At 52.9% G+C, this 23,477-nt stretch overlaps 9 protein-coding genes across 9 annotated transcripts; 5 read left to right on the top strand and 4 right to left on the bottom strand.

Moving 5' to 3' along the window:
- Positions 1-170: 170 nt before the first annotated feature.
- On the top strand, positions 171-839 carry Z520_04942 (uncharacterized protein; the record flags this gene model as incomplete). Its single annotated transcript, XM_016775446.1, has 1 exon — positions 171-839. The coding sequence occupies one exon, from the start codon at positions 171-173 to the stop codon at positions 837-839; it is 669 nt and encodes a 222-aa protein (XP_016633489.1).
- A 220-nt stretch (positions 840-1,059) lies between these two features.
- Positions 1,060-1,811, bottom strand: Z520_04941 (nucleoside diphosphate kinase; the record flags this gene model as incomplete). The annotated part of the gene is made up of 6 exons (XM_016775445.1): positions 1,060-1,259; positions 1,316-1,381; positions 1,438-1,541; positions 1,605-1,648; positions 1,706-1,736; positions 1,792-1,811. 6 exons carry the CDS (start codon positions 1,809-1,811, stop codon positions 1,060-1,062), a joined length of 465 nt encoding a protein of 154 aa, XP_016633488.1.
- Positions 1,812-2,328: 517 nt separating this feature from the next.
- Positions 2,329-5,211, top strand: Z520_04940 (uncharacterized protein; the record flags this gene model as incomplete). The annotated part of the gene is made up of 1 exon (XM_016775444.1): positions 2,329-5,211. One exon carries the CDS (start codon positions 2,329-2,331, stop codon positions 5,209-5,211), a length of 2,883 nt encoding a protein of 960 aa, XP_016633487.1.
- A 603-nt stretch (positions 5,212-5,814) lies between these two features.
- On the bottom strand, positions 5,815-6,702 carry Z520_04939 (uncharacterized protein; the record flags this gene model as incomplete). The annotated part of the gene is made up of 2 exons (XM_016775443.1): positions 5,815-6,443; positions 6,513-6,702. The coding sequence occupies 2 exons, from the start codon at positions 6,700-6,702 to the stop codon at positions 5,815-5,817; spliced, it is 819 nt and encodes a 272-aa protein (XP_016633486.1).
- A 2,292-nt stretch (positions 6,703-8,994) lies between these two features.
- On the top strand, positions 8,995-10,080 carry Z520_04938 (uncharacterized protein; the record flags this gene model as incomplete). The annotated part of the gene is made up of 4 exons (XM_016775442.1): positions 8,995-9,041; positions 9,107-9,226; positions 9,330-9,587; positions 9,660-10,080. 4 exons carry the CDS (start codon positions 8,995-8,997, stop codon positions 10,078-10,080), a joined length of 846 nt encoding a protein of 281 aa, XP_016633485.1.
- Positions 10,081-16,119: 6,039 nt separating this feature from the next.
- Z520_04937 (uncharacterized protein) lies at positions 16,120-17,022 on the top strand (the record flags this gene model as incomplete). Its single annotated transcript, XM_016775441.1, has 1 exon — positions 16,120-17,022. The coding sequence occupies one exon, from the start codon at positions 16,120-16,122 to the stop codon at positions 17,020-17,022; it is 903 nt and encodes a 300-aa protein (XP_016633484.1).
- A 1,194-nt stretch (positions 17,023-18,216) lies between these two features.
- Z520_04936 (uncharacterized protein) lies at positions 18,217-19,311 on the bottom strand (the record flags this gene model as incomplete). Its single annotated transcript, XM_016775440.1, has 1 exon — positions 18,217-19,311. One exon carries the CDS (start codon positions 19,309-19,311, stop codon positions 18,217-18,219), a length of 1,095 nt encoding a protein of 364 aa, XP_016633483.1.
- Positions 19,312-20,025: 714 nt separating this feature from the next.
- Positions 20,026-21,720, bottom strand: Z520_04935 (uncharacterized protein; the record flags this gene model as incomplete). Its single annotated transcript, XM_016775439.1, has 1 exon — positions 20,026-21,720. The coding sequence occupies one exon, from the start codon at positions 21,718-21,720 to the stop codon at positions 20,026-20,028; it is 1,695 nt and encodes a 564-aa protein (XP_016633482.1).
- Positions 21,721-22,665: 945 nt separating this feature from the next.
- Positions 22,666-23,247, top strand: Z520_04934 (uncharacterized protein; the record flags this gene model as incomplete). The annotated part of the gene is made up of 2 exons (XM_016775438.1): positions 22,666-22,717; positions 22,769-23,247. The coding sequence occupies 2 exons, from the start codon at positions 22,666-22,668 to the stop codon at positions 23,245-23,247; spliced, it is 531 nt and encodes a 176-aa protein (XP_016633481.1).
- Positions 23,248-23,477: the final 230 nt, after the last annotated feature.

Genomic DNA, 23,477 nt, shown 5'->3' with positions numbered 1-23,477 from the left:
CCGGAGATCTAGCGTCAAGGATCGTGATGTTCCGCCCTTCATAATACGGCGGCGCATTCTGGTCCCTTTGGACAGCGCAGGTACACGAGGGATAGAGGCGTGTCTCCTTGCGATCTTTGGTGTTTGGTTGACTGCCACCACAGAAGCCGACATGTTGTGAATTCTTCAGAATGTTGCAGCGCTCCTTATTCAGACACATTGCTCCTCCACGTCTCCGGAGTCCTCTTACCAGGCGTTGGCTGTCAGCGCACAAGGCAGAACCTCCCACCCCTCCACCTCCCAAGTCCAAGCCAGACGAGCAAGCTGCCCTAAGAAATCGCTTCGACCGCTTCATTGAACGCACCCCACGTTTTCTTCGACCTACAGTTACTGGGCTGCGACAAGCTCCGGTTTCGCATATTGCAGCATTCATTGTCCTTCATGAACTGACTGCGGTCATACCATTATTTGGGCTCGCAGGCGCTTTCCATTACTGGCACTGGCTCCCTTCCTATTTTGCTGAGGGAGCTTGGATCTCTGCTGGTGTGGAGAAATTTGCGCGATATTTCCGAAAAAAAGGCTGGATCAATGAAACAGACGAGAAGGAGATTGAGCAGGAGACAAAGAAGGGCAATGCAGGACGCTTTGAAAATCACAAAGAAACAAGCTCGAAATGGTTCAATCGAGGAGAGAGTGCCACAAGATGGGTGGTCGAGTTCGCGACAGCATATGCGTTGGTAAAAGCCCTGTTGCCTTTGCGTCTTCTGGTCAGCGTTTGGGGCTCGCCATGGTTTGCGCGAATTGCCATCATTCCCATCGGCAATGCCACAAAATCAATTTTTCGACGATCCAAGTCATGATACCTTGACCACCCCATTGTGTTTTAGGCATCCGACCAGCAAGTAAATCAAGCGATTGAACACTGCATGCAATAATTTGTGCCATTTCTCCACTCCGGTAAATCTATCTCTTGCAAACTGGCTCGGTGTTCGTCATCATGGCTGACATTGCTGCAGGCACCCTATTCACGTGGCTCCAGGTCGAGTTCCACGGTTTGCTGGTGTGCCAACATAACCCTGTTTATGCCTTCTCGTAGATCCAGTCATGCTGGGCAGACTTCCAGCTTTGGACTTCCTCAGGCTTGAACCACAACGCAATCTCCTTCTTAGCGCTCTCGACACCGTCGGAGCCGTGGCAGACATTGCGACCAACATCAATGGCGTAATCACCTCGAATGGTCCCCGGGGCAGAAGCGAGAGGGTTGGTGGCGCCGAGGATGGCTTGCATACAATCAGCATCATGTCTGTTTCAAAGGAGGTATTTTTGGGCAACTTACATCGACCCGTCTTGCAAGCATCGCGGCCTTCCCAGACCATAGCGACGATGGGACCGCTCAACATGTCTGCGATGTTCTGTCAGCCGGCTCGTTCGAAAACACTTGTAGAAAGCCTTCCATACATGTGACAAGGCCCTTGAAGAAAGGCTTGTCGGAGAGGTCTTCGTAGTGCTTCTCAAGGTGCTCCTTGGAAGGAGACACCATCTTGATGGCGACCAATTTGTATCTTCACCGCCCTTTAGTCTCAGACTCTACCTTTGCGTTGCTGAGATGGGACGGCCTCGCTCACCCGCGCTTCTCAAATCGGCTGACGATGTCGCCAACAAGGCCACGCTGGTTGTCATTGTCAGCGTCGAAGGTAGGTCGGAATGAAGGAGGACGAATTCATACCTGAACGCCATCGGGCTTGACAGCAATGAAGCTGCGCAATCTGTCAGTAGTTGCCTTGTGCTATTAGCCAGGGGCGGAGTGCGTACGTCTGTTCGCTGGAAGACATTTTGATCTGCAGTTGAAGACTATGTGGACAACCAAGATGAATAGGTTCGAGTGTAAAGTGGCTGAGAGAAAGACAGTTGCGGTCAATGGAAAAGAGAACTGGGCAAAAATATTTTGATCGATCAAAGTGGGGGAGCAGGTGAGGTTTGGAGGGGCTCAGCTTGCGGCGGCCAATGCAGGGGCCCGCTTAGTGAGAGCCTGAGAGGAAGTCTAGGCCAGGCTAAGCCAATCCCAGGCACATCTCGGGCGGTGAGTGGTGACACAGGACACATTTACTTGTTGACCTGGCTCGCTGGATCTCACTCCCAAGTCCAAGCTGTTACCGAATTGTCTTGCGAGGCAGGGCCTTTTCCAACAAGTCCCAGTCATCACCATGGCTCGATCTTCGAGGAGGATGCCGTCATGGTCGATCTCCTGCCTCTCAATTCTGCTCCTGTTGTTCTTCGTCTCTCCCGCAGGCAAGTATTCCAATGCGGACCAATTCGATCCATACGTAGAGACGTTAACAGATCACAGTGATGGTCAAACACCACGACTTCAAGCGTTGTGACCAGTCTGGCTTCTGTAAGAGAAATAGAGCTCTTGCGGATTCTATGACAGAGAAGGGCAACCCTGACTCCTCCCCCTACCAGTTGGATGCGGCCTCCGTCAAGTTCAAGGACGGCCGCTTGGAAGGCGCCATTATCAAATCGCTGGTCGACGGTGACGCAGTTAAACTGCCCCTGACGATAACCTTCCTGGACCGCGGCAATGTTCGGGTCACTGTCGACGAAGAAAAGAGGAGGAAGGGCGAGATTGAGCTGCGGCATGGCAGCGCCGCTAGAAAGGAGAGATACAACGAAGCTGCTGCCTGGGCCCTCACTGGAGCCGGTCTCCAACCCCAGACGACAGCTTCAATGAAAAAAGTATCGAAGGATGTTACAGAAGTATCGTGGGGCCCCAGTAGTCAATTCAAGGCCACCATTCGGCACGCCCCCCTCGGGATCGAGTTCTGGTCTGGTGAAGAGAAGCACGTCGTGTTCAATGGTCGGGGGTTCTTGAATGTCGAGCATTGGCGACCAAAGGTTGAGAGACCTGCGGTCGATGAGAATAGCACCGAATCACAGCCCGCAGAACTCACGGAAGACGAGAGCACTTGGTGGGACGAGAGCTTCGGAGGCAATACTGACTCGAAGCCCAGGGGCCCGGAAAGTGTTGCAATGGACATCACCTTCCCCGGATACGGGCACGTCTACGGGCTCCCCGAGCACGCAGGGCCTTTGTCATTGAAGGAGACCCGTGGAGGAGACGGAAACTACGACCAGCCATATCGAATGTACAACAGTGATGTTTTTGAGTACGAACTCGACTCTCCAATGACCCTGTACGGATCTATACCATTCATCCATGCTCACCGAAAGGGTTCCACAGTCGGTGTCTTCTGGCTGAATGCCGCTGAGACCTGGGTGGATATTGTCAAGACGAAACACGACACAAACCCGCTGACACTAGGTCTCACCGGTGGAGTCGTCGACACACATACACACTGGATGTCTGAAAGCGGTCTTCTGGACGTGTTTGTCATGCTCGGTCCAACACCTCAAGACGTTTCCAAATCATACGGGGAGCTCACTGGCTACACGGCAATGCCTGCATCGTTTGCCATTGCTTACCATCAATGCAGGTGGAACTATGTGAGCGATGAGGACGTGAAGGATGTGGACCGCAAATTTGACAAATACAATATCCCCTACGATGTCATCTGGCTCGATATTGAATATACCGACGACAAGAAGTACTTCAACTGGGATCCGTTGAACTTTCCAGATCCTATTTCGATGGAGAAGCAACTCGATGAGACCCAACGCAAGCTAGTCGTCATCATCGACCCACACATCAAGAACAAAGAGGGATACTTTGTTGTGGACGAGCTCAAGAGCAAAGGTTTAGCGGTCAAGAACAAGGAGAACAACATTTTCGAAGGATGGTGCTGGCCCGGGAGCTCTCACTGGATCGACGCTTTCAATCCGGCCGCCAGAGCCTGGTGGAAATCTCTGTTCACGTTCGATCGATTCAAAGGCACGCAATCGAACGTGTGGCTGTGGAATGACATGAATGAGCCATCTGTCTTCAACGGACCAGAAATCACCATGCCCCGGGATAACTTGCACCACGGCAACTGGGAACATCGTGACCTGCACAACATCAACGGCATGACCTTCCACAACGCCACGTACCACGCTCTTTTGGAACGCAAAAAGGGAGAGGTGCGACGGCCATTCGTGCTCACTCGATCATTCTACGCAGGTTCACAGAGATCTGCGGCAATGTGGACCGGTGACAACCAGGCAAACTGGGAACACCTGGCGGCATCGATCCCCATGGTTCTCAACCAAGGTGTTGGCGGATTCCCCTTCGCCGGCGCCGATGTGGGGGGCTTCTTCGGTAACCCAAGCAAAGAACTGCAGACGAGGTGGTACCAAGTCGGTGCATTCTATCCCTTCATGCGTGGTCATGCGCATATTGACACGCGGAGGCGTGAACCCTATATGCTCGGGGAGCCATATACCGGGATCATGACCCAGGCCTTACGGCTCCGTTATTCGCTTCTGCCGGCGTGGTATACGGCTTTCCACGAAGCCGCGACAGACGGGTACCCTATCGTGCGAGCGCAGTACTTCGTGCATCCATCAGATGAAAAGGGTTTTGAGATTGACGATCAGATGTACCTCGGTTCTTTTGGGTTGTTGGTCAAGCCTGTCACCGTCGAAGGAGGGGAATCCGTGGACGTCTATTTGTCCGACGACGAGAATTACTACGACTACTTTGACTACACGACCTATGCTGGCGCTAGCTCCAGGACGCACAAGATCGATGCGCCCCTGGACAAGATCCCCTTGCTCATGCAAGGCGGCCATATCATCCCCCGGAAAGACAGACCGAGGAAGAGTTCCGGGTTGATGAAGTGGGATCCATACACTCTTGTCGTTGTCTTGGATAAGCACGGCGAGAAAGCCGAGGGAACGCTCTATGTGGATGATGGCGAGACGTTTGATTACCAGCAGGGTGCGTACATCCACCGCAAATTCACATTCGGGGATGGGATCCTACAGAGCAGCGATATTGGCACGACCAAAGGTGCAAAGACCGCCGCATACCTAAAGGCCATGAAGGAGGTCAGGGTTGAGAAGATCATCGTGGTCAACGCGCCCGCTGCGTGGTCATCCGTTGGAGAACTCGTCGTATCAGAAGACGGCGTCAAGGGGGACAGGAAGGTCGAAATAAGCTATCACGGTGCAGTTGGGAACAAGGCCGCTTGGGCCGTGGTCAGGAATCCCGGGATGGGCATTGGCGTCGATTGGAGTGTGAACTTCCCCGGGAGCGGTGCGAGCTCGGGCTCCGGCCCAAAGAGTGAATTGTAAATAAACGAAGCGTCTATGTACAAATACGAACACAAAATATAAAATAGATGGGGTGAATCCATGGCATAACGGCAGAGAAGGAATGAATGAACACGATATACCTCGTGCTCGCGCCCACATAGAGCCAACAAAGTATCCTGGCAATCTGGGGATGCCTGGAGATTCTACAGAGCCTATTATATATCTTGTCCAACACCCCTCGATCCGGAACGCATCAGTTTGATGCTGACGAGCTAGGACATATGCCCAAGCCCGGCCCCCGCCTTGCCGGGGTGACCCAGACGTTCCCAGAGGCACGTAGGTATACAGCTTGCTTGCCCGCCCGCCCATGGTGACCAGTCACCCAGCTGGCGTCGAATAACAGCGCTAGCTACCGCGTTCAAGGGGGTAACAAGATTGAATTCATTCTCGAGAAAGCTCGAACACCGCGCCGGGTTCTGGAACCGATCGATAGAAAAAGGGTATATAGGTGGGTAAGCTCATATACAAAGTGTCCTTCTATCTGTACATGCGGATCTTGGTCGACGTCCAGTTCATCTCTTTTCGGCGTGTCTGCGAATTGAATCATCAAGGGGTTCCGAATATGTGTGTGTGTGCGCGGTATTATACGGCCTTCATGGTGCCGCCACCGTCCAGTTCTGCTTGTGTCGAGGGCTCCTTTGAGCCAAGCTCGTATCTGTGGTATGGTGAGGGGCGAGGATCGTAGCCCGCGCCGCCGCCTTGGGGGTAGACAGAGGTGGTCTCGGGTTGCAGCAGGTCGGTTTTGCTCGGCGCGTGTTGCGATCTGCCGCGGCGTCTGAAGAAGTACCACAACAGCCCGGCAAGCGCAATCAGGAGCACGCACACGCCGATGCCGAGTCCTAGGCCTTCCCCGAGTTTGCTGTTACTGCTGTCGCCATGGCCGGAGGAGGAATCTGCGGATGAGGTCGGCGTGGTCGTCGCAGATGATGTGGCGATCGCCGAGGTTTTCAATGGATTACCGCCTTGCGACGAAGTCGGTGCTTGCGTCGAGGAAATTGCAGCAGGGAGGGATGTTGTTGTGGTGCTCGAGGACGCTGTAGCTGAGGCCGAAGCCAGTGACGGATCGCTGACGTTGAAATAATGGCTGCTGAAAAATGTGGTTGTCGACGAATTGTACATCTGGAAGAAAAAGACGGTGCCATTGCTCAGGTCGAACGGCGGGTTTTCCCCGGTCCCTACAGTCCAGCTGAGGCTCGTTGTCGTGATGTCGGCTATGTCGATATTGTTAGCAAATTACAAGATTTCAATATCGGAGAGGTTTAAAAAAGGGATTTCTTTACCTGCCAACAGCTGACTGTCTGGGTTATTATTCTGCCAAATAACCAGGTCGGTCGCTGGGTACGTCGTCTGCCATTGCAGCGTGATTGTGGAACCTTGAACATATGTGGGATTTAGGGTGAAGTCATTGTTGACGCCGTTAGTTGGCGGGTTGAGGAAGATGTTTTGTTGATCTTGAGCAGTCGAGCTCATGATGAAGGCCTGAAATGAGAGGCAGAGCTTTTTTTTGGTTCTATTGTCGAAGCCTGATCATGGAGAGTGGCTTTGACAGAAAGAAGACACCGCTGACAGGGTGCGAGAAGTACTGGCGCCAGAAGTTCGGATGTTCGAGGTGCGTGAGGCTCCCATCGGTAGCATATATTGGGAGCCCAAGCTCGACGAGGATTCCCCATCTCCAACACGGGAACTATGGGTCCTGTTGTTTTACGTCGAGCCGGGGTGTGTCAGTTAGCTGCACCTTGGCCGCAGTTTTTTCTGGTTTCAATTAGAGCCTGGCCAGAACTAGGGTCGTTTTGGCTTTCAAGAGCACGGCTCGCAGCCCTTGTGAGACAAATGAATTCACTATACGGTGGAGTCATTCGCTCACCCCGGTGCTCGTCCCGCCCCTAAAGCATAGAAGATAGCCTGATATCGCCTTAGGTACCTGCGTGCTCAGTCGATTGGTACACTAAAGGAAATCAGGGGCTGAAACGCGGGACGAGGCCTTGCCGTCTTGTGAGTGTTTAAAGTCTGTGAGGCGGATTGTGAAAGCAGCCAATGCATTGGTTGTGCTTCAATTTGTACTGCGAGAGAGCCGCTGGCCCCCAAACTTCTCGCTCCGATCGCAGGTGTTGATCTCGGCGGCTCATCGAAACATCAAAGCATTATCGATCATCCTCTGCGCGAGGTTTGGTGAGGCTGTGGCTTTGACTAAGCCACCGGGCAACGACTACCCAGCGAGACCAGGCCCCCGGCCGGGCGCCTTGCCGCCAACATCGCGCTAGGAACTGGGGCGTCGATAGACAAGGGCCAATTGGACATGACAATCGGCAACGCGTTTGAGCCGCACGCCGACCGATCGAACCAGACTCGCTAAGCGTTGTGCAAGGCGATCTCGCCCATGCCGGGGTACCACCAACGGCAAGCTCATCTTCGCTGTTATATATCTGTTGCATCTTTGTGGCAACCAACCCTAGTCTCTTGCGTCTTTCATCCGCTTCGACGCCTCCAAAAATGCGGCTGCCAACTGTATTTTGGGCCGAAAGATAACAGCGCGTGGTGGTCTGCGCTCTCCACTTTGACATCAGGGCGTTCGAAGAGGTCGATGATCTATCCTACGAGTATGCTCCAAGCTAGTGAACGAGCCGTTGACTGGTTGCCACACTGCGCGGGGGCCTTGAAGTCGAAAATCTGCCGAACCCGCCCGTGGCAAAACAATTTATCCACGTTACGAGCACCGAACCGCTGCTTTCCCACACGATTTCCATATTTTGTGTTTCGGCCCATGCGGGCGAGTAGTTTGTAACACCGAGGGTATACTTCTGGCATTGTACAACTGATGGCTGCTTGGAAAGCACTGTGGTTGGCCCAGGACAAGTATCGAACAGCTTCTAGCGTAAACGTCTTGCCATCTGGGCGGCTAGTCGAATATGTGCGCTCGCTTATCACCACTGGTACCTTGAGATCATGAAACCGGTCGGTTGGACTGGTCAGCGCTATATAAAGCGTTTGATGTAAAGACATGGCGAGACTTTAGGTTCATTTCTAGGAGGAAACCAATATCCTCCATGAGCATTTCCCGCTGCGATAGAGGCAATCCAACGACGTAGAATAAGCAATCAGAGAACGAAGATGACTTGACCAGCTGATGTATGACACTATGACAAAGGACTGTGCTGGAGGAGTCTGTGTACAATGTCAAGTATTGAGAGCAACAAGACCTGGCCACCAACAAGGCGCAGACATCTATATCTCTCTCAGAGACCTTGATTAGTGATAGCTCACCTTTAGTGCTTCCCAGAACAAAGATACGATGATGAGACGTACAAAAGCGAGCGAACATACTTGACCAAGAAGATTTGGATCAGAAGAGCCATATTAGAAGGAGCGAGTACGAGTGGAACAAGGGAATCTGGGAAATCTATAAGGCCACACGTGACCTCGGAGAACGGATGGTCCTTCCTCTGTTCCGCCAATCACAACGCTCATCTTAACCCAGCGCTTTACTTGTTCCTGAACAACAGGTGCACAAGTTCAGGATCTCTCGGATGTGTCCATCACCAGTAATCGCAGACTTCAATTGCGGTGTCCCCCGACGCTGACTGTGCCCGTTCCCTCATTTCTCCCTCCTCGAAACATATGTCTTGTTGAAGGTGTGTATGTCCTTTTGGGGGCAGCGTAGTCCACCTCCTTTCATCCCGGAATTTCTTTGGCTGAACCGAGACAATGGGGGTTGATGTAGAAGGTCACTCAATCTCCTTGCCGGCCTGGCTAGACATCGACAAGATGTGGGGTCTAGTCCAGTTGCTCGTGGACTATCTCGCGCCCATATTGTGAGTCCTCTTACCAGAAGACCGGTGTGCGGAGACGTTCGGGCTGATTGATGTCTGCGGAACAGTTTAGTCTTGTCGCCCATCACCTCCTACGCCGATCAAATCGCATCGATACACCGGAAAAAGTCGTGCGATGGCTTCTCCCTCGATATCCCTCTCATCATGCTGGTTGCGTCGATCCTCAAGTACGCGCCCTTCTCTTCCTCTTACTGCTCCTGCGCCGTGGACGCTATCTATATGTACGTGATATGAGGAAAGTTGGGACTGACGGCATCACCTGTCGCGTAGGGTCTTCTACTGGTTTGGCGCCTACTACGACAAATCGCTCCTCATCCAGGCCTCGCTCATGATCGTCGTGCAACTCATCCTCTTGAAGGTCGCACTAGACAACCGAGCCCCATCCGGTGGGAGCGAAAAAGGCGGAGTGCATCATACACCATTTCACGGGTATACGCATAACACCCCAGGAAACAAAGGCATGTTGATGGACTTTTTGACGGAGGGGAGGAGACCCTTTGGGTTCTGGCAGTGGAATGCCACAAAGCCGTAAGCTCTTACCTTTGGCTTTCCTGCTCCCGTCCATGGCCGGGGATGCTAACAGAAGACAACGGGAAACAGGTACTTTGTCTTCCTCGCGTACTTCACCACAACCCTGCTCTTCATCCACCTCTTCCTCCCCTTTATTTCCCAGACTCCCTTCTACGTCACCTTCCTCGGCTACTTCGGGCTCGCGGTCGAAGCCATCCTCCCTGTCCCACAAATCCTCAAAAACCACCGAGCCCGGTCTTGCAAAGGGTTCCGGCTCTCCGTCATCATCAACTGGTTGGCGGGCGACACCATGAAAATGAGCTATTTCTTCCTCAGCAAGGAGTTTATACCCTGGCCGTTCCGCCTGTGCGGCATCTTCCAGGCTTGTTGTGATGTGTATTTGGGGCTGCAGTTTTTGATGTATGGGCAGGGTCCGCCTGGCATGAAGGAAGAAGTCCCCATGGCTAATGTAGGAGCCGGGTCAATGGGGAATGCTGGATTCCCTGGGTGAACAGTCCACCTACCCTGTGGAAGAAAAAGCCAAGAGTAGGAAGATGTCATGATGTGTATTTGATCTCAATGCAAGCGACAACTAATAGAGTGGGCTTTTTCTCTTTTGGGTATGCTGAGGCGAGCAAGAAGGATCTGTGATTTTGGGAAACTACAGCATGGTTGACGAGAAACTAAGATAATTAAAGATAGTGATTTGGACAAAACGGAGGATGAATAAACATCGAAATCCATATTCCGCGCGTCCACGCACCCATCAACAGGATGACTCAACCCTTGGGCTTCACGGACGCATCTTGCGGCTCCTTCTCGTTATTCCTGATAAAATTGATGACGTCGCCCAAGCAATGGCACCGATACCTAGTAGGGGGGGATTGCACGAGAGAAAGTCAGGCCACACTACCCTACCCAGGTAAGTACAGATGGATTGAGGGAGGAATGTACATGTACGTAACCCCCGTAGCCTCGTCGACACCGATAACGATCAGAGTCCGGAGACCTGGCAGTCAGTGCCAGTGCCAGTGCCAGCGTCCAGTGCGTTTGGGAACCGCATGGTTTAGGTGAGCCGACTCGTATAGGTAGGTAGTTTCCATGTGCCTCAACGTTCAGCCTCCTGCTTCAGCCTTATGCCGGGGGTCGAGTGTGCACCCCCACCCACCCCCGTTTTATGCATTGTTTCCTTGTAGATAGGTATCTACGGAGTGCGTGGGTGAAGACCTCCACCTTTCTATGGGGACGGATGTATGTATCTACGAGGTACATACGCAGGGAAGTTCAGGTAGGTACATACAGTAACTGATGCTAGTATGCTAGTATCTACAGGGGTCCTGCCGAGCTGCCTATCTGCAGTAATCTCCATACCATACCACGTAGACGCCAGGAACCCAACCCACTCAATCGGTTTCTACATGCCCTATGTAGACAAGTCCGTGCGCCAACGGGTGTATCAAGGCCTCGTTCCGTAGGACAGGATAGTATGATAGAGAGCGACGATTGGAATTCACGATTCTTCTTCCTACAGCCATTGAACGAGAGAGGGGGGGGGGGGAGAGAGAGAGATATCAAAAGACCCTCCCCTGAGGCTGAAGATGTGGCTGTGGCGCGTCGGACATTTCTTTTCGGGCTCGTTGGCATCTGCATGCGATGCGAGAGGGCGACCATATTTTCGGATCACTGGGATAATTCTACCCACATACCTAGTCAACCCTGGCCTGGCCTTCCTCGAACTAGGGTTGTAGGCCAGTCGCAGCTGGGATGCATGCAAGGGCGACGATCATCAACCCTGGAAATGAATGCAAGGAGGGATGCCACAGTAATGTGGTTATTGTCGGTAGTGAGTGGCTTGCCAGAGCAGAGTGGTCCGGTATATTGTTCTGCCGACCAATCGTCTGTCGCTTCAGCTTTTGTCTGGAGTGTGAGACGTAGCGAGGGTCCAAGCCTCGTGTGGCGTGTGGCTTGTTGCTTGTCGCCTGGCCCTGCCCTGCAGTGGTGGGCATTGCGTCGACGCTACCAAGTAATTACACCTAGCTGATCTCTTTGTGCCTCATGGCGAAAGAACCTGGAAAGGGCTATGCAGCTCGGCAGTCAAGCCACGCTCCACGCAAGCCAGTCTGATCGAGGCACAGGGTCCAATGGCGGCTTGCGCAACACTGCCTGGGGAAGTTCCTTGTTTTCTCCCCCATGGTTCCTGATTGGGCGGCCTCTTACGATGGTTGCGTGACCTCCCAGACGACAAGACCTGTAAACCATGAGCACGACCCCAAGCACCATTGTCACTCTCTTTCCACTGTGATCTTCAGGTGAGAGTATCTTGATCTTCTCAGATCTGACCGAGGAGGTCACTAGAAATAGGCAGACGTGAGCAGGAGAAAAGACATCATCTCTACCTGAAAGAAAGCCCGCTTCACTCAAGACAATCCCAGCTGAACCAACCTTCAGCCATTGCCACGCTCGACCGAACCTTGCTCATATCACTGCCCCAAATCATCGCGCCGCATCGCATCACGAGCTCCGCCATATATACTCATCTTCGTTCAACTCACCTCTTGTGTGTTTCGTCTCGTCTTGCCTCGCCCGTCTCCTCCCGCAGACAACCTTCCAGTCAGTCGACGCGCCGCAAGCAATGTTCTGCCACCTGCGTTACCACCGACGGACACATCAGAGACACATCCGGACATTCATCTGGATGTTCTACAACCTAGTCGTGCCCCCTCACTCACCTAGGATGTGATGAGGGAGAGAAGAGGAGGGGGAAAAGCTGATATGCAATCCATTCGATATCGGCAATGCATGACACCTCGAAAAGGGATTTCTCTGCAGCACCGAATGATCTCAGCTGAAGAACAATGACTCACCGAAGCAACTGTGTTTCGCGAAACAGCCGGATTCTGCCCAACACGCAACAGAACGCTACGCGAGTGCAGTCGGACAGCTCCAATGTGAGCGGTCCGCTGGAAGACGAGTTTCCTGGCAATCAAATGGCTTCCGAGGCCGTGGCAACGGAGATGTGAGATGTTCCCAGGGTCAAAATCACAAACTGGAGCCGTAGCGCCCAGATTCTCTCGGGGATCAAGAAACGAGGTGTCTCCTCCTGACCTGAGCCCTTCATGGCCGCGCAGGAGAGGCACCGGCTATACGATATGGATCTTGGCCATGACTGATTTGCGGTTCTGATTGCGTGTACTAAAGGCCGGAGCCGCACAAGAAAAAGCCATCGCCGACAAACAGTGAACTACCGGATATCGAGGGGAACGGAATTCGCTTCAAGGCCAAGGCCATGCCTTTGTTCTCAACCAGACAACGGATAGAAGGGGTGCTGAAGGCTGCGCAAATCAAAGAGACTGGGATCTGCGTGAGATAAGATACGGGACAATTGCCACAGGCCAGGTTACTCCAAGTATGAATCTACCTTGTATCAGGAAGTTCTTCGCAGGATCTGCAGACTGGTGACCATTGGAGTTTCCCGTCGGTACCCGACGCCTTGGGGAGGGAAGACTTCTGTTCTTGTCTAGTCTGACCTCGGAAATCCGGCAGGTGAGGTTGGAATGGTGTTGTGATTGTCACATGTGTGGTAGGACGGAGGATGTATGCAAATTGGATCGCAACAGACGCGACGGTTACCTATACTGTAGATTACCAGCAGATACGTAAGTGGAGGAGGAAACCGAGACGCGGACGAGAAGATAGCTAGTGCTTCTTGAATCGAAGATCTGGAGGTAATTCAGGTCAGAGGTGGAGTGCGTGCTGGTACAGAGTATGGAGCCACCACAGGAGCCAGCGGAATGACGTCGGGGCGCCCGCAGCTTCGCACGGAGCAGGCTCGCACGAGGCCTGTAGGTAGTTAGGTAGTTCGTAGGTAGTGCTGGTGGTGAGCAGGAGGCTTCCTGGTCCTGGAGGCCCGAGGGCATGCATTCCAGGTTGGCACCGACTCTCCCCGTCAGTGCCATCACAAATACTGCCCGCCTCACCCAAGTACTACTAGGTACCTAAGTGAATGCTGCCCAGGCGGCGGGGCGGTGCCCGGCAGAACGTTACTCCAGGCATGCAGCTGGGAGCCAATAGAGCCTACACAACCACCAAGAGCCACCCACCAAGGGCCACTCTCGGGGGGGGGGGTCAGAACAAGCCACGAACTGCCTTTCCCGTACTTCGACCTTGTCGCCATCCACCATTTTCTCACAAGGCGCTGTACCTGCGAAACTGATTTGCTCTCCGACCTTTGCCTCTGCGTCTCTTTTGTTGCGTTCCTGCATCGCTCATTTCCCGGCACGCTTTCTTCCATCAGGCTTAGACTTGTGTTGGAAACCTCCCTCTGCAATTCCCTCTCTCTCCCCCTACGAGGTTACCCCTGGGTGCCCTCCGTACCTTTTGGTCCTCTCGGTCTGGCCCTCGCCCACAAACTCCATCCACCCTCCCCTTGAGTCAGCGCTGATGTTAGCGAACTTGCTCCCCTGCTGCATCTCCCTGCTCCGTTAGGGCCACTGCCATTCGAAGGGCTTGCCTGTGGTTCTGGTCTATGCCAGTGGTGTCCGGTCACCGTTCGATCTAGATTGGCTGTCGGCACCACAGTCGACCTCGCCGTTAAGACCACTGTAACATTTCATGCGCCCTTTTTCGGGCCTGCTCACTACCCGTTCCTCGCACAGACCGCCACCATTTTCGAGTACGAGGTAGGGCATCTCTCGAACTTGTCCCTACAACCTCCTCTCGATGACGCAACTCCTCTCGTCCTTCTCTCCCTGACCGATTCTACCCTCTACTCCATCAGACGACCCAATGATACACCCTAACAGCCTGGCCGACTGATATCCGCGTCTACAATCCTCCAGAAGAAACGTCCTGATCCGAGCGTAAGCTTCCCGCCCTGTTCAGCGTCCGCCCCCCAAAAGCCACGCATCTACCATCTGCTCTACCATCTGCGTCCGAACTATTGCCCGGGCATCATCCCTGAACTGTGATCTCTTCTTTTTTTCACTCGTCACGCCTGTTGGGCCTCGTGTATATACCAAGACTTCTTCCCACCCCATTCTTGGTGACATAAGGGGCGGAGTAAACTTCACACGGGTATGCGGAAATTGTGTCGCATCATCCTGTCCTCTACAAGCGGCGGCATACTGATACATCATCTGGCTAATTGAGTCGAGGCTCTATATCAACCATCAATATCCCAGCTCGTCAATCCACTCTCGCGTCTTCTATCTACCAACCCAGGTCTCCTTCCCATTGCCTGCATCGGATATCAGGCTCCGAAGAACCCTTCACACCTGCAGCGCCACGGTACCACTAGATCACTGACAAACTTGACAAACACCAGCCCATAACGAGTACGGAGGGCTGCGGACGCTGCGCTGTGCATCGCCCAGGCTGTCTTGTGTACCGAGGGTCATCGTGATCCAGGAAGAAGTCCTGCGGACTTATTGTCGGGGCAGAAGCCCCCAGGTTGCAGCTGGTTGTTCCACGCCAACCTAATCCTCCCGCTCGGCAAAGCACACACTTAGTCAGGGCTTCCTATATTCACCAAAAAGCAGAAGCCAGCCCTGCCATTCGTCGGCACAGTTACGCAATTGGATTATTACGAAGGTTATTCACCTGACTCCGCATTACTCCGACCTTACCCAAGAACGAGCTTCTCTGGTTCTGGGATTGCCATAATCAGCGCTGGAGCACCAACAAACCTGATTCGAACGTCTCTTACTTCGACATCATCCCTTTAAGTCTGGGAGAAACCCACGGCCTCGTCGATCATCATCCATCAAGACCTTCAAGGCTGCGTGTGTTGAACATTCCTCCCTATTCACATCCATCAACATGCCCACTCGGATAAGCGGTGCCTGCAACGGGTGCCGGACGAAGAAACAAAAGGTACGTAGTCATCACAGCTCTGTGCTGAAGAGTTCTCCACAATCACTCTCTACTGAGAGTCGGACCTACCTCTTTTGCTATTGTAAAGGTCGCATAGGACGATCGACCATCTTGGCTCAACATTAAATCATCCAAAGACCTATGCTGACTTGATTTGGGTCAACAGTGCAGCGGTGATCGGTGAGTTCGACCTTTTTTCTTTTCACCAAAACGGTGTCAAAGGACAATTCGAAACAGATGGAGGACGAGCCTCGCTTTTATACCCAGGAATTAGTTATCAGTCCCTTCTTACCCCAGAATCTTACCTCCAGTCATTTTCGCGGGGACATTGTTGCTGGCTAAATCGTTTTGGCACAATGATTTGAAGTCGGGGTCTAGCTCCCACATCCACCAATTGTCCATCATCGTGGCCAGGTTGGCCAACCACCAAAAGCCTTGCACATGAGCCCACGACTGGGGAATCGGCTGTTTGTTTATGTACCTCACTTTGCACTGTCAGTAAAAGATGTGAAGTAGGCAGTGGAACTGACTTTGTGCTCCTTGACAGGTCCGGCTGCTCACAATGTCACGCTGCAGGCATTCAGTGTACATGGCCTGAGCAAAGAAAAAGGTAAGCCCAGCCCAGCCCAATGTGCTACCTAGTCGATCCCTAACCCCAACTCTCTCTCGCGTGTCCAGCATGGTACTAACGCTCCATCTTAGAGGTCCTGCCAAGGGCTACATCGAAGGCCTAGAGCACCGTCTTCATGAAGCTGAATCACTGCTTCTCGCCCTGCTGCCCATTATCTCAACCGAGCAATTAAAATGCGCAACTGATTCTCTGAGTGCAAGTCCCTCAACCAACCTCAACATCCTCGGTCTGAAAACTCGTGACTCGCCGTCTCCCGGACCTCACACGATGAGGAGTAGTCCCCCAGTCTTGAACAAGAAGACCGGGATTGAATACTGGGAGTCATTCCCTCTTGATACCGTCGACAATATCCGCAAATGGCAGGAGGATTGTGCTTTGCATTCTGGTTCTAACGGACAAAGTCAATCTTCTTTCCGAAATTCCATTGACGACGGTCACTCCCATAACCCCCTCCACTCGTTGAACTCGGCGAGCCACTCGCGTCCTGGATCCGTCGATCTCTCCCACCACGGCCACCGCCACGGGCATTCTCAGTCCGGTCCTTTCCGTTCTATGAGCACAGATTCTTACCGTAGTGGAGCCAGCACCCCGGTGAACGTACCTAGTCATTCCCTGTCTCAACCAAATATCCCCACAACCTCAAGCACCCAGCAACAACAAACAGGCCCAAGCCAAACATCAACACCCAACTGGCAAGCCCTGTCGTCGTTCTTATCCAACAATAGCTCGCCCAATAACAACACCTCAAGTCCGAACGTCAATGGCGTGGGCATCGGTGCAGAAGCCATGCTGCTACAGAGTTTCGCGGATTCAAGCTGGGCACAGGCGCAGAACTTGAACAACGGCATGGGCATGAACGGGATGGCCAATGCCATGGGCGTGGAGAGCGGGCCAATGGAGGTTGATACCGGCTTTTTCACAAACGATATGCAGAGACGACTGTTTTGGTGATCTGCGTCGAGTCGCGCAACGGACGGGAGTGGCGCATTTGGGGTCATTCAACATGCGGCATATTAGATGGGCTAGAGAACGGCGTTCAAGGGCTGACGACAAATGTCATGAGTGGACGACTTTGTTTCAGGTTACCAAAAAAACAACAACCGTGGATCGGTTCCAGCATACTTCGGCTCGGCCGCGCCGAGCTGTAATGAAATCGAAAGCGTTGTGGGACGAGAACGATGGGGCATCGGGGTCGGTCAGAGGTTTGGGCCCCGCGACCTGGAGTTGCCTCTGTGGAGGACTGTACGGATGTTGAGTGGTTGTGTTTGGGTCTTGTAAAGTTATGGAAAGCGATCGATACCCCGTTATAACGAGCAACTATCTAAGAGAGCGGAAAGCATTTCTGCCACAGAAGATACATTACCTCCAATTCGCCCACCCCTCCGTTCTGCTTTGTCTGAGATTTTGACCCGAACGTTCAGGAATAAGAACTTGTATCCATTATCAGATCCGAAGGGGGGAAGGAATTCTTCCCCTGACAAATTCTGCGAAAACCATGGTAATTGATACCTTCCAGGTTTTCTTGACCTGAGCGCCCCGGATCCTGACACACCGGAAAGCGTCTCTCAAAAAAGCAAAAAATGAGCCGTGGCTGGCACTTTGATGTGTACCTGAAGTACAATAGGTACACCTAACTTACTCGCTAGATCACCAGTAGGGTACATATAGATACCACTTTGTCGGTTGCTCGGAAGTCATCTGACTTCGTTTTATACATCTACTTGTATGCCTTTTTTTTTCCCGCTTCAACGTCTTTATCTTTGGTTCTGCCCCCGACGTATTTGTCAGGAATAGAATAGACCTGATACCTTCCTTTTCCCCACTGCCGTTTTTCGGGGGGCCAAACAAACCAAACAGAGAGAGAGAGAGAGTGTATCACGCCCAATCACCTACAGTGCCTACCTAGATAGCTACCTAGGTAGGTATTGGCGGATCAATTATATAGACGCCGGGCAATGGTAGGTACGGATTATGGTCCTCGCTATTATTAGGAACCTGGGGTGTAATGAGATACGACTGCCCTCTGAGGACAAATGCCACAAATTCGAGCGCGTGTTGTATCCCTTTTTTTGTACCTTCTGTAATTGCTGACTGATATACCTAGGTACCCATCTTTGTATGTTCGCACGGGCAGTGCGGGTTAGGTTACAGGCCCAGTTCCCTCATCAGCCTCTCACCCCTCTCCTGATCATCAATGAAGTCGCCGTCTTGACCAGCAAACAGAAACATCCTCCCTAGCTCGGTTTCGGAACTCCCTCCTCGGGGGTATTCGTCCTCGTCATCCTTCTCACGTCCTACTTTCCTCGCAATCTCCACAGCGACATCATCCAAACACACCTCCCAATCCCCCTTTTCGAGGTACGGCTCACTGGGGCCCTTCCTCTCAAAGAACTGCGCGTACATCTCGAACGTGTCGACTTTTGTCCCCATCCTGGGGATCTGTCTCCGGAACCGCCCCCATTCAATGTTCATGCTCGGATGGGGTCCGGGGCCGAAGAAGGCGATTAACTGGTACAGACGGCCCTCCGGCCACCCGGGGGCGCCACGCGATAGTTCAGGGAATGGGAGACGACCCGCCCGACCGCCTCCTTCGCTGGGGACGTTATTGAGGTTCGGTGGTAGCTTTAGGAGATTCAACCACACGATGACCATTGCGTCCTGAGGGATGTTGCCCGTGGGCGAGACGGACATGCTAATCATGTCAAACGTCACATTGGGGTCTCGGGCCAGGGACGGGTTTGTGAGTGGGTGTAAACTGAAGCGTGGCCAGGGGTGGTCTGGACCGGGGCGACGGTGCGCGAACAAAGCGTTGGGCGCCGACGTGGCGCATAAAAGGTCGACAGGGTCGGGGAGGCGGTGCTGCTGGTGGGCTTTGGCGACGTTGACGACGGAAAAGGATTGGAAGTACAGGTCGGAGCAGTGCAGGGGCGTGCTGTTCGAGGGGGGATCGTAGCCGATACCTGAGGCGTTGGTGGCGAGGTCGTCGAACTTTTTGAGAAAAAGGGTCAGGTTGCACAAGACTAGATTTGCATATCCACGGAACTTGTAACCCAACGTAGAGTTCTTCTTCCTACTTACATGGAGAGTGAGGTTGTATTTGCTGGTTCCGGTGGTGCTGGCGACGTCCTCCCCACCACCGACGCCACCGATGACTTCTTGCTCGTACGAGTATGCCAGCGCCGCCAGCACCACGAGGCTGAACCAGAAGCCTAGGACCTCCAGTGTTGAGTGCAGGTACATTGTTCGTTTGAGAGCGTTATGTCTCTGTAAAAAGTCGCTGTCGAAGCTCTCTGATGGATGGAATCAGTTGTGTCTCTTTCTTGCTAGAGCCCAATCCGCACTTGCAGTTGCATTGACACTTGCAAACGTCGTCAAAGTCGCTCAGGGTCGCGTGTAGTAGCTATGCTCTAGCCTATGTAACCCCGCAAAATGCGTCACCATCCTTATACAGATGCCGGGGCGCCCAATCCTGTAGGAGAATGGGACCCCGTTGGGGCCAAAAGACATGTATCTACTCGTAGGTGCCGAGTACCCGTGCTCGCCGTGTGTACGCTCCCTGTCGCGACAGGGGTTGATTAGGCAGAAGTGCTGTTGTTTTGGGCCTTGAGATTTGATTGCTTCCCACATGGAATCTCGCCATGTCTGAAACGTTACTCGTAGGATTGTCAGGCCAGGCCATCCGGATGTCTTTTTAAACTCTCTAGATCCGGGGTACATATATGTAAACGGCATATGTGCACCGTAGAGGGAGAGAGGGGGCGTGAGGGGACGAGGTCAGAAGGCCCGGCTTGGCAGAGTTGCCTTTGTTCGCGATCACGGTCGGCCGTGATACCGTCTGGACGCAAAGATGGAGCTCGAGCTCCGGGCCTCTTTCCTGGAAAACTGGTTGGGTGTAGCCTCAATCTGAAGCACATCCAGTCACTAAAGTCACATCTCGCAGTCAGCAAGCACGCTTCATGTGAACGAACTCGCAATCTTGCTCCTGGCCCTGATCTTTGGTCCATAAAGGACAAGCACCCAAGGCACAAGCGTCAATGCGAGCCCGATGGCCCCCAAAAGGCTGCTCGCAGCCTGGAAACCAAGGTTCGTAAATAGCTGATTCGTTACCAGTGGGAACGATCCGCCCAGCAGGTTTCGGCAAACTCCTGAAGCTGCAAGAGCCGAGCTTGCATACATATGATAGCAGTCCGCTGTGTAGTTGAAGGTTCCGAGGAAGATGCTGAAGATGCCCATTGTCGCGACCCCGACGGCAATTGTAGGCACAATCCAATGGATGGAGGAGTAACATGTCCAGCCGAACCAGAATAAGCCAATTGGCATGAAGGCTGACTCGATGCATGTGAACATCAGCCTGCCCTCTGGGCTGCCGTTGATCTTGACCGGGTAGTGCTTTGCAGCCCATTTCTCCTGCCAGATGCTGAGGACTGTGGAAATGATGGCTCCGATGCACATGGCTGTAAATACTGCTCCGGTTTGTTCTAGGTTGAAGCCGTGATTGACTTCAAAGACTAGAGGGATTGACCCGAATTGCAGGTACAGCACTGCCCATGAAAAGGCAATCCAGAGGCTGAACCAAAAGACCACAGGTTCCGTGAACAGCATGTGAATAGGTCGATAAAGCGAGACCGCGATCATCCTGCCGAGCGACAATCTATCTTCATCTGCTTTTACCTTCCACCGGATCCGGCAATACCTCTTTGCGTTCTTTTCCGGATCGATGCTACCACCCTCCACTTCCATTCCGAGTGCTCCTGCGGCTTCCAGTTGCTCATACCATTTGTTCAGGATCTTTGCCTTGCGACTGAGAATGATACTACCGCGCGTTTCCTTGAAGAAACAGGTGACAAGACTGACCAAGGTGCCACTGGTGATGACCTGTATCCAGAACACCCAACGCCATGAGGTGCGTTGTGCAACGAAACCGGACACGAGAGGCCCTAGACCGGTACCAAACAAGGTTGCTCCGGTGAAAAGGACCATAGGCCCATTGCGGTCAGCTGTCACCCAAACGTCTGCGAGAATGCCGCCGACCATGGTGGAAAAGGTGGACCCTCCAACGCCGAGGAAGAATCGAGCCAGTAGCATCCCCGCGAATGAATCGGTCACTGCACAGCCAATCTGACATATGACGAAGAGAATACCAGTAAATATGAAGACAGGTCTCCTTCCATTTATCTCCGAGAATGGTGCCAGCACCATTGGAGCCACTCCAAACCCGGCGGTAAAGATCGTAATTCCGGTCTTGTATGCCACAGCAGAGATCCCCCACTTTTCGGTCAGCTGAGCTGTCGGCGATGCATAAGAACCGGCGGAGTAGGCGGCTGTGATGTTTACTGAACAAGAAAGGTAGGTCATGAGCTTCTTCCGGGTCAGTGACCAGGTAAAAGGATTGTCGTAGTCGCGCAGATTTGGACAGGGCGGGAGCTCATGCTTCACTCCAGACGGTAGTACCGGGTTCAGTGGGATGTCTGTTTCAAACGTCAAGTAGCGATGTTCAATACCGTCGGCATCGGGTACTGGCGGGTGTCTTGGGTCGTTTTGAAGAGGTACACTCTGAGCAGGAACTTCGACAGCGCCATCCACGGCGATAGGGATCATGACATCTTCATTCGAAGCTTCATCTTTTCGTGAGCCATGCCTGTTGAGCATAGCAACGACCAATTCGTTGTGGCCTTGTCTGTTCAATTACACTTTCGGAGAGAAAGAATGCTAGCGAGCTGTGTGGTGGCAAGTCTAGGGGAGACTGGTGTCTTTAACATGGTTTCCAGGCGATGCAATCCCCTCGCGAGATCTGGGGATAAAAGGACGGATCGACACTGCCGTCAACGGACATAACTAGTGCACCAACGACCTGAGCCGAAATTGAGGAGAATGCCCCGTTGATCTCCCCGCGGTGTCTATCCGCAGCCCCGGATACATTGCCGAGGTGTGTTTGCCGGGGAGGAGAGAGAGACTCCGTTCTAAAAAGATGAAGCGCCATCTTGGTATCGTGGGTTCCACCGAGGGACTGTCCGTGTTATCCATGGTTATGTTCGATGATGTGGGGAGGAAATACACAAGGTCGTGCCTTGTATATAAGGAATACGATGCGCATCAGGCACATAAACCGGAATATAAGCCGCCTGCCGAACACAAGTTCTTGACGGATACTGATTCCGCACAAGCTCTTATCTTATCGGCAAACGCTGTTGCTGCACAGTGAACTTGAGCCAGCCAGCGAGGCTTAGAGATGTTGCTTTCTCGCACAGACAAGACAATGCAAAAGTGAGAATTTGCATATTATGTCTCCTTTCCTCGCTGTGCTGAAGACACCAAAACCGACAAGTCATGCTGTCATCAATGAGTTCGGATCTGGAGATCGTGTCTCACCTGCTAGTGATGTAAACACTTCGGAAAACGTCATGATTTCATAACCGCAGGCTTGTCCGTCCGCCCCAGCGTGTAAAATGGGTGCGAGGCTCCGAAGCTGTTATATGTCTCTTTCCTCGGTTCGTTCACGTGAAGACATAGTGATATCGGGACCTTGATTGGAACTCGTGACACTGTAGAAAGTGTCAGACGTACAATAGCCGGTATTTCAGCAACTCATCCAAGATGGCGGGAACACCTCAGAGCTCAAGCAAGGAAATGATGAAGAACAAGAATGGTACGCAGTCTTGACTCCAAGCATCGTAAATACACACTGACTTGCTCTCAGTGGCAGGTGGGCAGCTGGCAATGCATTCTAAGGACCCTCCGACCGGCTTCTTTCGCGATGGATACTGCAGGACCGGACCCGAGGACAAGGGAAACCATTCTGTGGCAGCCACAGTGAACCAAGAGTTTCTGGATTTTACAAATTCGAGAGGCAACAACCTGCGCGAGGCCGGGGTCAAGGATGGAATGAAGTGGTGTCTCTGTGCACACCGGTGGAAGGAAGCATTCGACGCAGCGCAGAAGGGACAATTATCGCAGTCGGCAGTCCCGCGAGTGCATCTCCACGCCTCTCACGAGAGCGCCCTAAACACCATCAAGTATGGAGATTTGAGCAAGTATTCCATGGGCGGCGAAGCAGCGAAGGAGTCGACCAGAAATCGACAGGGGGCGCACAGTGACCCTGAACAGCCGTCGCACGGGATTGTTAAAGAGAGGACGGAGCTGAGTGGCAAGGCGGAGCCAGAGAAGATGGGAGGATAGCGCGGTAGACTGTTACTGGATATACTGTCAGTTGGAGGGAGGTAGCGATGGGCAGCTGCAGAGCAAAGTGACTGCGGATCGACGAGACTGCGGATGCTGGACTGGATTCAGAATTGCCAGTGAGAATTGTTGTGTATATTGACGCTTGGCGGTCACATGCGGCGCCGTAGCCTCAGGCCGAGGCGTTGAATCCCGAACAGCCAGAACAGCCAGACACGGCAGAGAGGATC

The sequence above is a fragment of the Fonsecaea multimorphosa genome (assembly GCF_000836435.1).
Source record: "Fonsecaea multimorphosa CBS 102226 unplaced genomic scaffold supercont1.8, whole genome shotgun sequence".
Taxonomy (NCBI): domain Eukaryota; kingdom Fungi; phylum Ascomycota; class Eurotiomycetes; order Chaetothyriales; family Herpotrichiellaceae; genus Fonsecaea; species Fonsecaea multimorphosa.
The sequence above is the reverse complement of the archived record's forward strand: the minus strand, read 5'-3'. Positions and strand labels throughout refer to the sequence as shown.